Source organism: Camelina sativa, chromosome 2, assembly GCF_000633955.1.
Source record: "Camelina sativa cultivar DH55 chromosome 2, Cs, whole genome shotgun sequence".
NCBI classification, from domain to species: domain Eukaryota; kingdom Viridiplantae; phylum Streptophyta; class Magnoliopsida; order Brassicales; family Brassicaceae; genus Camelina; species Camelina sativa.
Window position 1 is genome coordinate 5,692,051 of NC_025686.1, and position 13,418 is coordinate 5,705,468.

The window sequence follows — 13,418 nt, forward strand, 5'->3', positions numbered from 1 at the left end:
GCGTATGTTAGAGCACTAATGCGTAGGCACCATACATCATACTGCATTGTAGGTTTCTAGGAGTGGACATATGTTTACCTCTCCATTTTTCAGTTGTCAAAGATAAGATTCCATACGATTTGTGTACATAACTTTTTCCTTTTCCTTAAAGCAGGTGTAGATATTTTATTTCGGTAATGATTTGTATATATCTTTGTGCTTTGTGGTGAGTCACGTAATGAGTTAAGCTTTACTAGTTTCTTTATTTCTATATAATACGATAACTCCTATGACCTTCAGTACTCACCAAAGCAAGAAAACAAACAAAAAAAAACCTGACATGGAACAAAAAACATTTTTCCGGTTAATTTTTCTCATAGTCACGGCCGGTTTCATCATCTCTTTCACATCCACTAACTTCTCTCACGGACCGACGAAGCTTCTTGACTGCACCGACTCTTCCTCTTCACCTCTTTGCGCTTCTAGAAACTTCCTTTTCAACAAACAACAACCACGACCAATTCCTAAACACGATCCTAAACCAAAGACTAAAAACCATGACCATGCGTCCGACACACCAAACCATCCTCTCGACCCACTCACTGTCGTGGAGTTCAACAAAGTACGATCAATACTCACCTCACACGCGCTATTCACCTCCGGTACACCTCACGCGTTCCACACCATCGTTCTTGAAGAGCCTGACAAGAACCTTGTCCGTCTTTGGGAAAAAGGGAACTCACTCCCTCCGAGGAAAGCTTCCGTTATCGCACGTGTTGGCACCAACACGCACGTGCTCACCGTTGATATCTCTACGGGTAAGGTAGAGTCAGAGAATAGCCCGGTTAATGTTTCTGGTTACCCGATGATGACCATAGAAGAGATGAACGATATGACGGTTCTACCATTCTCAAACGCGGAATTCAACCGTACGATTCTTTCTCGTGGAGTTAATCTAACGGACGTGATTTGCTACCCAATCTCATGTGGCTGGTATGGTAGTAAAGAAGATAATAACGCAAGGGTAATTAAAAACCAGTGTTTCTTGACTCAAGGTACGGCCAACTTCTACATGCGACCTATCGAAGGTTTGACTATTCTTATCGATTTAGATAAAAAGAAGGTGATCGAGATATCCGATACGGGTCGGGCTATACCCATACCCGGTTCAACGAATACTGATTACCGCTTCGAAAAGCTCGTGACCACCGACAAAACCCGACGTCTAAACCCGATATCAATCGAGCAGCCACGTGGTCCAAGCTTCGTCATAGAGGACAACCATTTGGTCAAATGGGCAAACTGGGAATTTCATTTAAAACCAGACCCGAGAGCAGGTGTGGTTCTATCACGGGTTAGGGTACATGATCCAGATACTCAAGAGACACGTGACGTGATGTACAAAGGGTTCGTGTCCGAGCTTTTTGTTCCGTACATGGATCCATCGGACGCGTGGTACTTTAAGACTTACATGGACGCAGGGGAGTACGGGTTCGGGTTACAAGCCATGCCACTCGTACCGCTTAATGATTGTCCACGAAACGCAGCGTATATGGACGGAGTTTTTGCGGCAGCCGATGGAACACCGTTTGTGAGAGAAAACATGGTTTGTATTTTCGAGAGTTACGCCGGAGATATTGGGTGGCGTCACTCCGAAAGCCCCATCACAGGCTTACGGGTCAGTGTTTTTTTTTTCCTATTTATTTAGATAGAAAAAAGTTTTAAGGTTTAAAAATTGAAGTTTATAAAAAAGAGTGATAACGTTAATTACAATTTTAATTTAATAGATAAGGGAAGTGAGACCAAAAGTGACGCTTGTGGTACGAATGGCAGCTTCGGTAGGTAACTACGATTACATCATTGATTATGAGTTCCAAACTGATGGGCTTATCAAAGCTAAGGTACTTTACTTAATCATATCCTTTTCCAATAATGTAAAAGATTCCATATGATTTCATGGAATAATGAATATTTTCATTCTCTTTGTCACGAACCACTATAGTTAATGTAGTTTACAATGACAGGTTGGGCTTAGTGGAATTTTAATGGTGAAAGGGACAACATATCAAAATAAGAACCAAGTGGAGAAAGATAAAGAAGGTAATGAAAAAGAGCTTCACGGCACGCTTCTGTCTGAAAATGTAATTGGAGTAATTCATGATCACTACGTCACTTTTTACCTTGATCTTGACGTCGATGGCCCCGACAACTCATTTGTTAAAGTGAACCTCAAGAGGCAAGAGACTGAGCCAGGTGAGTCACCGAGGAAGAGTTACCTCAAAGCAGTTAGGAACATTGCAAAAACCGAAAAGGATGGTCAGATCAAGCTTAGTTTGTATGATCCATCAGAATTCCACGTTATCAACTCTGGTAAGACAACTCGGGTTGGTAACCCGACGGGTTACAAAGTTGTGCCTAGAGCCACAGCTGCTAGTTTGCTTGACCATGATGACCCGCCGCAGAAGAGAGGAGCTTTTACCAATAACCAAATTTGGGTCACTCCCTACAACAAGTCCGAACAGTGGGCTGGTGGCTTGTTCACTTACCAAAGCCACGGTGATGATACTCTTGAAGTTTGGTCAGACAGGTAACTAATTTCGAAATAATAATTATTAATATAGTTATTGTATAGTTAAAAACCGATTGTTTAATTTATGCATTATTGGTGTCATGCAGGAATAGAGACATAGAAAACAAGGACATAGTTGTGTGGTACACACTTGGCTTCCATCACATTCCATGTCAAGAAGATTTTCCGATAATGCCCACGGTTTCTTCGAGTTTTGACTTGAAGCCCACAAATTTTTTTGAGCGCAATCCTATCCTAGGGGCTGCTCCAAACTTCGAACATGACCTTCCCGTTTGTGGAGTTCAGTCTGTTTCTGCTTGAGAAGAGTAAAGTGCAAAATAAAGATAATAACCACTTTAGAATCTTCCACAAATTACGGTACTCGTTATGTATGTCCACACAATGTTTTTATGGGCTCAAATTTAGTAATCGGATATATAGATGTAAATGCTATTGTACAAGTATGTTTATAAGCGAGAGTCCATACATGTGGATTATGTATGTTAGAATCTTCCAGATTGGCTCAATTACAAAGCCTAAATCTTTAAGATTTGCTTCATTACCAATAGTATCGACTACGGACACATGCATAGTCCCTACGTTGCCACGTTTAACCTCCTAGTCCTAGATATGAAACAGTACTGACTTTTGATTTCTTAATATATAAAAATAGTACTATGTCTTAGTTACCCACTGATAAATTAGCATTTGAAGTTTTAGACAAATAGTTTTGGACAAAAATATCACATTTTGGTGACTCGTTGGTGATCAAGTTCTCCGTGAAATCTTTGAAGATTTTTTTTAAGTTCTCTAAACTTTTTAAGACTTTTGTAAGTTTTTTTTGGAATTTATTAAGTTTTAGAAATAATTTTGTAAGTTTTTAGATTGTTTGTACGTTCAAGAAAAAAAAAAAAAAAATCTCTTGCAAGTGCGTTTTGAGCTTCCTAAAAAAGTTCTAGGAACTTACAGTGAAATAGTATATTTTTAATATTCTACTACAAGCTAACTATACAAAATAATAACTCTTTTGCTGTCCTGCCATGTCTTATCAATGCAATGTTTGGTACATGCTTACACATAAGTGTAGCTTGTCCTTATCTCACCAAATAGTGTTAAACTTGAAAAGTACTGATCTACGTCATCATGTTCATTACCATTCAATCATCATCATATAACTCATATTTATAAAGTTAGTTTTTCTATCTTCTCATTCTGCCTACCTAACTAATATTATTTTTTAAATATTAAATTTAACTTAAAATATTTATTTAATGCATGTTTATGTTATTAAATAAATAAAAATAAATTATATAAAATCAATGAAATATTAAAATAATAAAATAATACTACAAATTTTTTTATTAGTGGTAATAATATAATTCAAATTTTTTTTAAACTAGTAATGGTTTAATTTTTAAATGGTTTAATTCAAATATATATATATATATATATATATATATATATATATCTTTCACTAAGTAATGTTCATGAGATTCGGTATGGACATGATATCTTATTTTATAAAGTTTGATGTCAAAATTACTAATTAACAAGATCGTGACATGTGTCAATTGTATCATTCAGATGTTGACACGTGTTAATTCTAAATTTATTAAAAATTTTAAAAATAAAAATGTAAAAATTCAAAACTTACCAAAAAAAGATTTTATATAAAAGTAAAATAGAGAAAAAAACCTAATAAATAGAAATTTGAAATTATAATCGTCTCATATTTTTTTCACCAATCAAATAATGTATTCAAAAAGACTATTATTGTAATATATATAAGATATGAGTATGTAAGATTAACGTATGTGTTTTTGTAACTATAAAAATATTAAAGTAAAGAGATATATAATAGGTTATTTAATGTGTTCATAAATAAAAGTTGTTGGTTGTAGTAAATACTAAAGAGTATATTTTACAAGTAAAATATTTTTGTGTGTACAAATATATTTTTAGTGGTAATGTAGATAGTATATTTGTAAATGGATATACATTAGTGTATTATAACAAAAAAAACAACTATTTTCTATAACTAAAAGTTTATCTCTTTACTTTTATACATTGTTTTTACTTACGAAAATAATTAAATATATATATTCTTTGTTAAATTTCATTTTATTTTAATAACTTTGAACTCATCTACAACTATTTTATTTAACTAAAAGTGTATCTATTTACTTTTTTTTCAACCAAACAATAAATTAAAAGAAAATTCCTCAGTTAGTTGCCCAAGACGGAGGGAAGTAGGCCTGGGCAAAATACCCGGATCCGAAGATCCGATCCGAACCCGATCCAAAAAACTCGATCCGAATCCGTATCCGAAATTGTAAAATACCCGAACGGATTCTAAATCTCTAAATCCAAAAATCCGAACCCAAACTTGATCCGAACTGAAATCTGAATGGGTATCCAAATATACCCACATTATTAATATATAGTAGTAATATATTAGTAATACATTAGAAATATTTATAATTTTAATAATATAAGTGTCTAAAATATTCAGATTTTTAGATACTTTCGATAATTTGAAGTATTTAAACTATTTATTAGTAAATTTGGGTAAAAAATACTCTAAATTTATAGATAAATTGTGTATTATTGAACAATTTTGTATTATTGAATAATTTAGACTAAATTAGATACTAAAATTTTGAATTATGTGAACTTTGGGTAATCCAAATTCGAACCCAAAATACCGGATCCGAATCCAATCCGAATCCAAAGTCTAGAAATACCCGAATGGGTCCTATACCTCTAAACCCAAAAACCCAAAATACATGAACCGAATCCGAACGGGTACCCGAATGTCCAGGCCTAGATGGAAGGGATTTATTAAAGAAACTTCAAAGATAAGAGAACGCGAAACACATGCAAGATACTCCGCCTTCGTATTTGCTGCACGTGAGATCCCGGAGATGAAGAATAGTAGGAAGGACTCCAACGAGTTAAACTCATCGAGCATGTTAGAGAAAGACTGGAAATCTTGGACTGCACCATAGTGAGTAATTCAGCACAATCAGTTTCAAAATGTTGACAAGTGATTCCTACAGCACATATCTACTCCATGGCCCACAACAACTCTTCTAACTCCAAATGCAGGGGGAGAGGCTCCGTCTTAAACACGAGGTGAAATATATGGACATGCAAAGATGGAGATGGAGCTGACAAGACCACCGTAAAAGAGAGCGCCTCTTTCCAGGCTAACTTATCGCCCAAGGCCTTAGTAATTATATCATTTGCCTCAATCTCTAGACCTTGAAAAACTTTTTTGTTTATGGCTTTCCAGATTGCTCTTAAAATTCATGGTAATTGAAGAAGTTGATCAGGATCACCCTTTTGAGAGGCACCCTTCGACGAGACCAGAGTCGGAGATAAATCCCAAACTTCACACGAGCGAGGACATTCAAAAAAAACATAATTAATTGTCTTAACCGCAGAGTCGTACATTTTACACCAAATGTCACACTAGATAACTCGGTGTATCTATTTACTTTTATAGATAGATTACTAAAATATTTACTTTATATTCTTTTAAATTTAATTTTATTTTTAAAAATCTAAACCCGTACATCGGGCGGGTCCTAATCTAATTATATATGTATCTTTCACTAAGTAATATTATATATGTATATGATATTAAATATGTTATCAAATTATTTATTTGTCAAGAAAACATTGTCAATAATATGTATGTTATATATCATTTAGTAAAGTAAGTTTAGTATTTATATAGATTTATGCAAGAAAACATTAAATGATTATATTTGTACTCAATAATTTATATTAATATAAAATATTTTATGTCAAAATCCTACGTAATGCGCAGGTACAGAATAAATATCCATGATTCGTTTTCTTATACTTTTGGGATGATGTCAAGAGAAAAGAAAAAAGTAGTTTATATCTTCTGTTTTTAGTAATCAACGAGATATAACCACACCATGTTAGTTATGCATGTCCGACTAAACAAAATCTGAATGCTACGAAACTAATATCTTACAAGTAATATCTTAATTAAGTAAAACAAATGGTTGGTTTTACAGTTTTACGTGAATATCTACATTATACTCTTCTTTTACCCCAAATAACAAGTAATAATTTTATTTTTTATGGTATGAGAATTGCATTTATAGATAAAGATCCGAATCGGACAACCTCGGAATGGGCAAGGCAACAAGAGGGGTCTTGAGCTTCAAGACAATCCCAAACTTCTCTTCTAAATCCAACACTTGTCCTTCCGGTATCTTCCAATCGAACGAATGCAACAGTGTCGCCAGAGTGTACAAAACCATCCTCTCGCCGAGTGCTACGCCGGCGCAAATTCTCCGGCCAGATCCAAACGGAAAATAGCTATAATTGACTCCAGTGAAATCACAAGTGTTGTTATCAAGAAACCTTTCTGGACGAAACACTGTTGGGTTCTCCCACACATTTGGGTCTCTCTGAATAGACCAAACATTGACGAAGATCTTAGTGTCTTTAGGGATAGTGTAGCCACCCACCACTGCGGTTTCAGCCGGACGGTGAGGGACTAACAAAGGAAGGGTAGGGTGAAGCCTAAGCGTTTCTTTCATAATGGCTAATATGTAAGGAAGTCTAGTGATGTGTGATTCTTCAACAATATTGTCTTTGCCGACAACTTCGTCTAGCTCTTGTTGTGCTCTTTTTATGAGCTCCGGGTTGCTCATTAGCTCAGCCATTGCAAACTCTATCGTGTTTGTTGATGTGTCTGTGCCACCAACCACCATATCTTTCACACATAAACAATAACATTAATGAACAAATCACTTTTCATAACAAATGGTCGGAACTTAAATTCACCGACAGACTTTGCAAATGAGATCTAAATTATAACAAATATAACTATAAAACCACAATTCCGTAGTTTCGTTAAATTATGTTTTTGCAGATCAATGATTCCAAACTACCAATACTATTATCCTAAAATTATAAAAATGAAACAATTAATTATATACCGTGAGTACGGCTTTGACATGGTTAGCGGTAATGGGAACCTCCGAGTCACTTTCTTGGTCCTTTAACTTCATCAAATATTGCACGAAGTCTTTGCTTTCACCATCATGATCATCTCTTCCTTTTAGCCTTTGCATATGCTCAATGGCTCGATCGAGTACCGCATCGAGCTCTCGAGAACACACACGCATCCTCTTAACAAGCCCTTGAAGATCGAATCTCGCTAGCCACGGGAAAAAGTCAGAAACATTAGGCTCACCCAAAAGCCCGGTTAACTCAGTGATAACTCCTTTAAACTCTGTTCCGACACTCTCCATCTCGTCTGCTTCCACCGACCCTCCCCATAACATATTCATAGTCAGATTCAACATCGTCAAAAACAATTGATCTCCGACTTTAACCGGGGATTCTTCTTGACCTTGCTGGTATAGATATCTCGTTCTTTCTCGGACTTCTTTGCGTCGGAGCTCGTAGAAAGAATCCAAAGTCTTGCGGCTAAGGAGTTTGAGAACGCAGATTTTTCTAAGCTGTCTCCACTCGGCGCCGTATGGTGACCAAACGATGTCAATACCGCCATATGTAGCGGCTCGGCCAGTGATAGGAACGTCTCGGTTTGAGAAATTGATATCTTGATCGTTCAAGATCTCTCGAGACAGCGATGGAGAGTTGACCACGACGGTTAGTTTCGAGCCAAGATTGAGTTTGAAGATTGGACCGTGTTTTTTTGCTAGGTTTGCAAAGTAGGTATGAAGGTCCGGGTCAAGAAACGGGAGGTTCCCAACTATAGGTAGCCCTCGTGGTCCAGGGGGTAGAGGCGGTTGTGGCGAGCGTTTGGAGATGTACCATAGAATCGATAAGATGGCGGTGAGAATGGGAATTGCGTAAGGAGTGAGATTAAATGTGTTATCGGGAAAGAGATTTGAAATCGGAGACATTTTTGAATCTTGCAGAGTGTTTTTTGGGAAAGAAACTATGAGGTCATCTAAGAAAGTAAGAAAAGGAATGTGGATAGTATTATTTCATCGTATGTCATCTTTACTCTTACAATATAGTAATATCTATACTAGTATTTTTGCAGAAGTTTTTGCTCAAAAATACGTTTTGAAAAGTTTTGCATTTAATGCATTGAATTTAATATTAGTTACCAAAAATTTCAAAATTAATTATAGATAAAACTTAAAAAAATAAGAAAATCTGTCTACCTCATTTAAACATAAATATATGGTTCTCATTTTTATTTGAATTTATATTTATCTTATCTTGAATTATTCTATAATACATTTAGTTAATAAAAATTGTGATTTTTTCTTGCATATGATGTAATAAAATTTTTTAAAAACGGACATATATTACTCAATAGATTAATAAAAAAAATACGGATACAATATCCCACATCCACTAAAAAATTGGGCAATAGTTCAGAGTCATACTATAAAAGAGACCAAAATGATTCAGAATACAAAGAAAGTTTAATTTATTAGGCATTCAAAGTTAAAAAACTTTTATTTGGTTTATTCCAGTTCTTTATTTTAAATATTTTTAAAAGTTAAATATTATAAATATTTATATTTTATAAAACGAATAAATATTATAAATATTAATATTTTTAGAAAGTTAAACTTTTTAAAATATTAATAATACTTAAAAGTTTATGAACTTTCAAATATTATAAATATTTAAAAAGTTTAAATATTATAAATATTTCAACTTTTAAAAAAGTTAGAAGACTTTTAAAATATTAATAAAATATTTAAACTCGTACGAAACTTCAAATATGAGAAATATTCAACTGTTTTAAGAATTCTAAGTATTATAAATATTTAAATTTTATAAGAAGCGCCAATCTTATAAAATGTAAATGGTTACAATCTTAATAAATAACATATCAACTTAATCTAATATTTATAATACAAAATAATAAATATTAAAAATTAAGATGATATAGTGCGAATTAAAATATCTCGAGACGGGGTTATATAGTGGAACGGGTTTTGTCGATATTTATATAAATTGAAAATATCATTATTTCGGTATTATACGGGTAAAACATCATTTCATTATTTTGTTAACACTATTGGTATCAGAGAATAGACATATCTAATTAAATTGATTAAATAAATATTATGTAAAAAATAAATTATATTACAGTATTATATGGTTTAAACTATAAAATTAACAATTATTATACAATTATTTAACTAATAAATAAAACTTATAATATAAATATTTTAATTATATATAATTTGTCCCGCGATATACCGCGGGTCCTAATCTAATAGTAGTAATAAATCAATAATAGAGGTGATACTTCCAATGTTAATAAAATAGGAAGATATTGCAACTATGGACCCTGCATTTAAAGAAAAACAAAACCAATTTGAAAAAAAAAAAAAATGAAAAAAGGGGAAAAAGCTAATAATTTCGATGGCTTCTAACGTCACTAACAGGGGACCATTTTGTTGAGGAACAGGGGAAAGCTTTCCAAAAATTTGAGATAGATACAACACAATTGATGAATTTAAATGGATAGAACGCTACTTTCGTTGTTTCGACTATTTGACGTGAATATCCATGAGTGATGAGTCTCTTTGAAAATTCGGTCGTCGAACTTTTTTTCTCGTTTTACAAAAAAATATCACCTTTTGAAGTTTTCAATGCGATTTTTATAACTAATTTTTAGATTTGTGTTTTTTTTTTGGTAAGGTTTTTAGATTTGTGTTTTATCCAAATTTAAATAAATCTATATATAGGTTACGATGATTTAGTTGAGGATATGTTAAATAGTGGTATGTTCATATATTTAATTAGGAGTTGTCCCGTGCTACGCACGGGCTTATCTTCATATTTGTTCTATTGGCAATTTTTTTAACTGTTAGATTTTCATTTTTCTGTATTTTGTTTTTTAATTAGATTTTTTTGATAAAAATGATATTAATTTTGGGGGGAAGAGTATGTATCTTTTTTTTTTTTTGTCATCTGATTGAAAAACCATAAGTTTGAGAAAATACATATTGGAAAGAAAACAAGGGAAACATAAACAACAAATACTTGATAATGAGGCTTAAACAGCCCTCCAAGTATGACTAAAAAAACAAAGCAATGAGTCGGACTGCCTTATCACTCGTCCGTTCGCAGAATATCATGGAGCCAGGAAGGGCCTCCCAAACTCAGATATGATTGAAGTCTTCCATCGCGGGTGACACTCCCTGCAATGGCCCTTGCTGCTTTATTTGCTGAGGAAGCTATCTGCGTACACTCCTAGACCATCATGCTGTTGAGCATAAGTTCAATTTCACGAAGCAGAGCCCGAAAACGAGGCCAGTCTTGGGGAGAGTTGATGGCCTGAACCACCATCGCTCTGTCAATTTCTATGATCACCTTATCAAAATGTAGCGTCTGTAAAGCTTCTAGAGCCCAGCGGATGCACTGTAACCCCGCCAGAAACATAGAATCACACCTATTGAAAGCATCTCGAGCATGAAGTAGTACTTTACCATCAGCATCTCGAGCTATCCAGGCACCACCAACCATTGCTACCTTATTGACCCAAGACACAACAACATTACATTTAATGACCCCCGCCGGAGGTCTGAGCCACCGACCCTCCAGGATAGTACATTTCCGGTCCCATGTAGCGACAGATTGTTCAGCCTCCTGATGAGCTTCTTTCCACAGCCGCGCCTCCCAGTATGCCTTCGTTACCAGTTCCAGTGTGTCACTGTGCTTACTCTGAAACACCAGTCTGTTTCTGCCCTTCCAGATTTCCCACAACAACCAAGGAACAACCTCACGCACCTCGTCAGGCACAGCAGGATCCTGTATCATCTTGTCAAAAAATTCCCAATTCTTCACAGTGTCATTGTCAGAGAACCCTTCGCTCGGTAGTGGTATGTTAGCTACAGCAAAGGCCTGTCGAGCAGGATGACAACCAAAAAGGGTGTGGCTAATAGTTTCCACAGTGGTACCACACGTCATACACCTCAGATCAATTGGAATACCGCGAGATGCTAGCCTCTCCGACACCGCAAGCGCTCCTGAAAGCATACGCCAAAGAAACGTTTTGATTTTTGGGACAGTGTGCAGCTTTCAGAGATTGGCTTTCAGCCTGGTAGGTAGTCTCTCCTCCTCAGATGGGGAAACGTATCTCGTTGTCAACGAACTCGCTAGCCAATAGCCACTTTTCACCGAATAAGCGCCAGACTTAGTGTATGGCCATATAGAGTAATCACTCGTAGAATCTATAAACTTCATAGCCAATACCTTCTGTGCATCCAAAGGAGGGAATACTTCTTTTACCTTAGCAACATTCCATTGTCCACTTGTTGAGTCCTTAAGGTCAGCGACCTTGAGACCAACCTCGAAGAAAGTTTGGAACCGGTAAGGGGCCCTAGGATGATCTTCATGTATCCATTTGTCCAACCATACCAATGTATCCTTGCCATCCCCTATGACTCGCAGAAGTCCTTGTTTCAAGAGGTCTCGCCCATGTAGTATACTTCACCATGCATAAGAGGGACGAGAGCCTAAACCGCAGTCCATGATGGACTTACCCCGGAAATAGCGACTCTTGAAAAAACGAGCAACTAGGGAATCAGGGTTGTTTAGCATACGCCATGACTGTTTTGCTAACAGAGCCTGGTTGAAATCTTCGATGTCTTTGAAACCCAGCCCACCCTCAGATTTGACTTTACATAGCTTTTTCCAGGCCACCCATGGGATCTTTCTCTTATCTTCACTATGACTCCACCAAAAATCTCGCATTGCACTTGTCAGTTTGCGACAGAGGTTCTTACTTAATCTGAAGCAAGACATTGCATAAACGGGGAGAGCCAACGCCACTGACTTGAGCAAAATCTCTTTTCCGCCCAGTGAGAGTGACTTTGCATACCAACCATGCAGCCTCTTTTTTAATTTATCTCCAATAAAAGCTAACAGGGCCTGCTTTGAACCACTGAAACACTCAGGCAGACCCAAGTAAGAGCCCGCACCACCTTCTGCATCAATGCCTAGTGTAGCTTTTATCATCTGTTTGACTTGGTCATCTGTTTTAGCACCAAACGTTATCGCAGACTTAGAAAAATTGATCATCTGCCCGGACGCTCTACCATATAACGATAGACAGTCCAGGATCTCCTTACACTCCGCATGAGAAGCCTTGCTGACAAAAAGACTGTCATCTGCGAACAAGAGGTGTTGCACAGGAGGACATATCTCATTGAACCTGAACCCAGTTAGTCTTTCTTGATCCTGTCGACGCTGCATAACATGTACCAGGCCCTCCGCACACAAAATGAAGAGGAAGGGTGAGAGGGGATCACCTTGCCGTATACCTCTGGCCGGACTGATGAAACCATGTGCACTGCCATTTATGAGGACAGTATACGACACTGATCGAATACACGACATGATCCACTGTGTCCACTGGCTATGAAAGCCCATCTTTGTAAAAAGTACCTCCAGAAAGCTCCATTCTACTCTGTCGTATGCCTTCGACATGTCGGTTTTGATCGCAATATAATCCTTGCTGAACTTTGCGTTGGTACGTAAGGCGTGCACGATCTCATGAGCTATAAGTATATTATCAGATATCAAACGCCCGGAAACAAACGCACCTTGTGTTTCGACACCAGCTTTGGCAAACAGCGCTTTAAGCGGGAACAAAGAACGTTGGATACAATCTTGTATAGGACCAAACACAAGCTGATGGGACGCATATCCGGCATTGTGTTAGCGTTTGGTTTCTTCGGGATGAGACATATTTGTGTATGATTCCAGTCTGAAGGGAGGATACCAGAGGTAAAAAAACCTTAGAGCCCTCTTCATAGACTTCATTCCCGTTCTTATCCATCAGTGAGACTATCCGGTTCTTCATCCGTTTATAGTTAAC

The 13,418-nt window shown here is 36.2% G+C and overlaps 2 protein-coding genes across 2 annotated transcripts; one reads left to right on the plus strand and one right to left on the minus strand.

Annotated features, from left to right (window-relative positions):
- Positions 224-3,130, plus strand: LOC104718225 (primary amine oxidase-like). Its single transcript, XM_010435937.2, has 4 exons — positions 224-1,657; positions 1,767-1,880; positions 2,004-2,566; positions 2,656-3,130. Exons 1-4 carry the CDS (start codon positions 269-271, stop codon positions 2,867-2,869), a joined length of 2,280 nt encoding a protein of 759 aa, XP_010434239.1. The 5' UTR covers positions 224-268; the 3' UTR covers positions 2,870-3,130.
- LOC104718236 (flavonoid 3'-monooxygenase-like) lies at positions 6,552-8,560 on the minus strand. The gene is made up of 2 exons (XM_010435948.2): positions 7,534-8,560; positions 6,552-7,308 (listed from the first exon to the last, which is right to left on the minus strand). The coding sequence occupies exons 1-2, from the start codon at positions 8,464-8,466 to the stop codon at positions 6,685-6,687; spliced, it is 1,557 nt and encodes a 518-aa protein (XP_010434250.1). The 5' UTR covers positions 8,467-8,560; the 3' UTR covers positions 6,552-6,684.

Excerpts from the sequence above, each read along its gene's own strand:
- LOC104718225 (XM_010435937.2), top strand. The coding sequence starts at position 269 with ATGACCTTCAGTACTCACCAAAGCAAGAAAACAAACAAAAAAAAACCT. Across the intron at positions 1,658-1,766 it reads GCCCCATCACAGGCTTACGG|ATAAGGGAAGTGAGACCAAA; the intron begins GTCAGTGTTTTT and ends TTAATTTAATAG. Across the intron at positions 2,567-2,655 it reads CTTGAAGTTTGGTCAGACAG|GAATAGAGACATAGAAAACA; the intron begins GTAACTAATTTC and ends GGTGTCATGCAG.
- LOC104718236 (XM_010435948.2), bottom strand. The coding sequence starts at position 8,466 with ATGTCTCCGATTTCAAATCTCTTTCCCGATAACACATTTAATCTCACT. Across the intron at positions 7,309-7,533 it reads ATGTCAAAGCCGTACTCACG|GATATGGTGGTTGGTGGCAC; the intron begins GTATATAATTAA and ends TTATGTGTGAAA.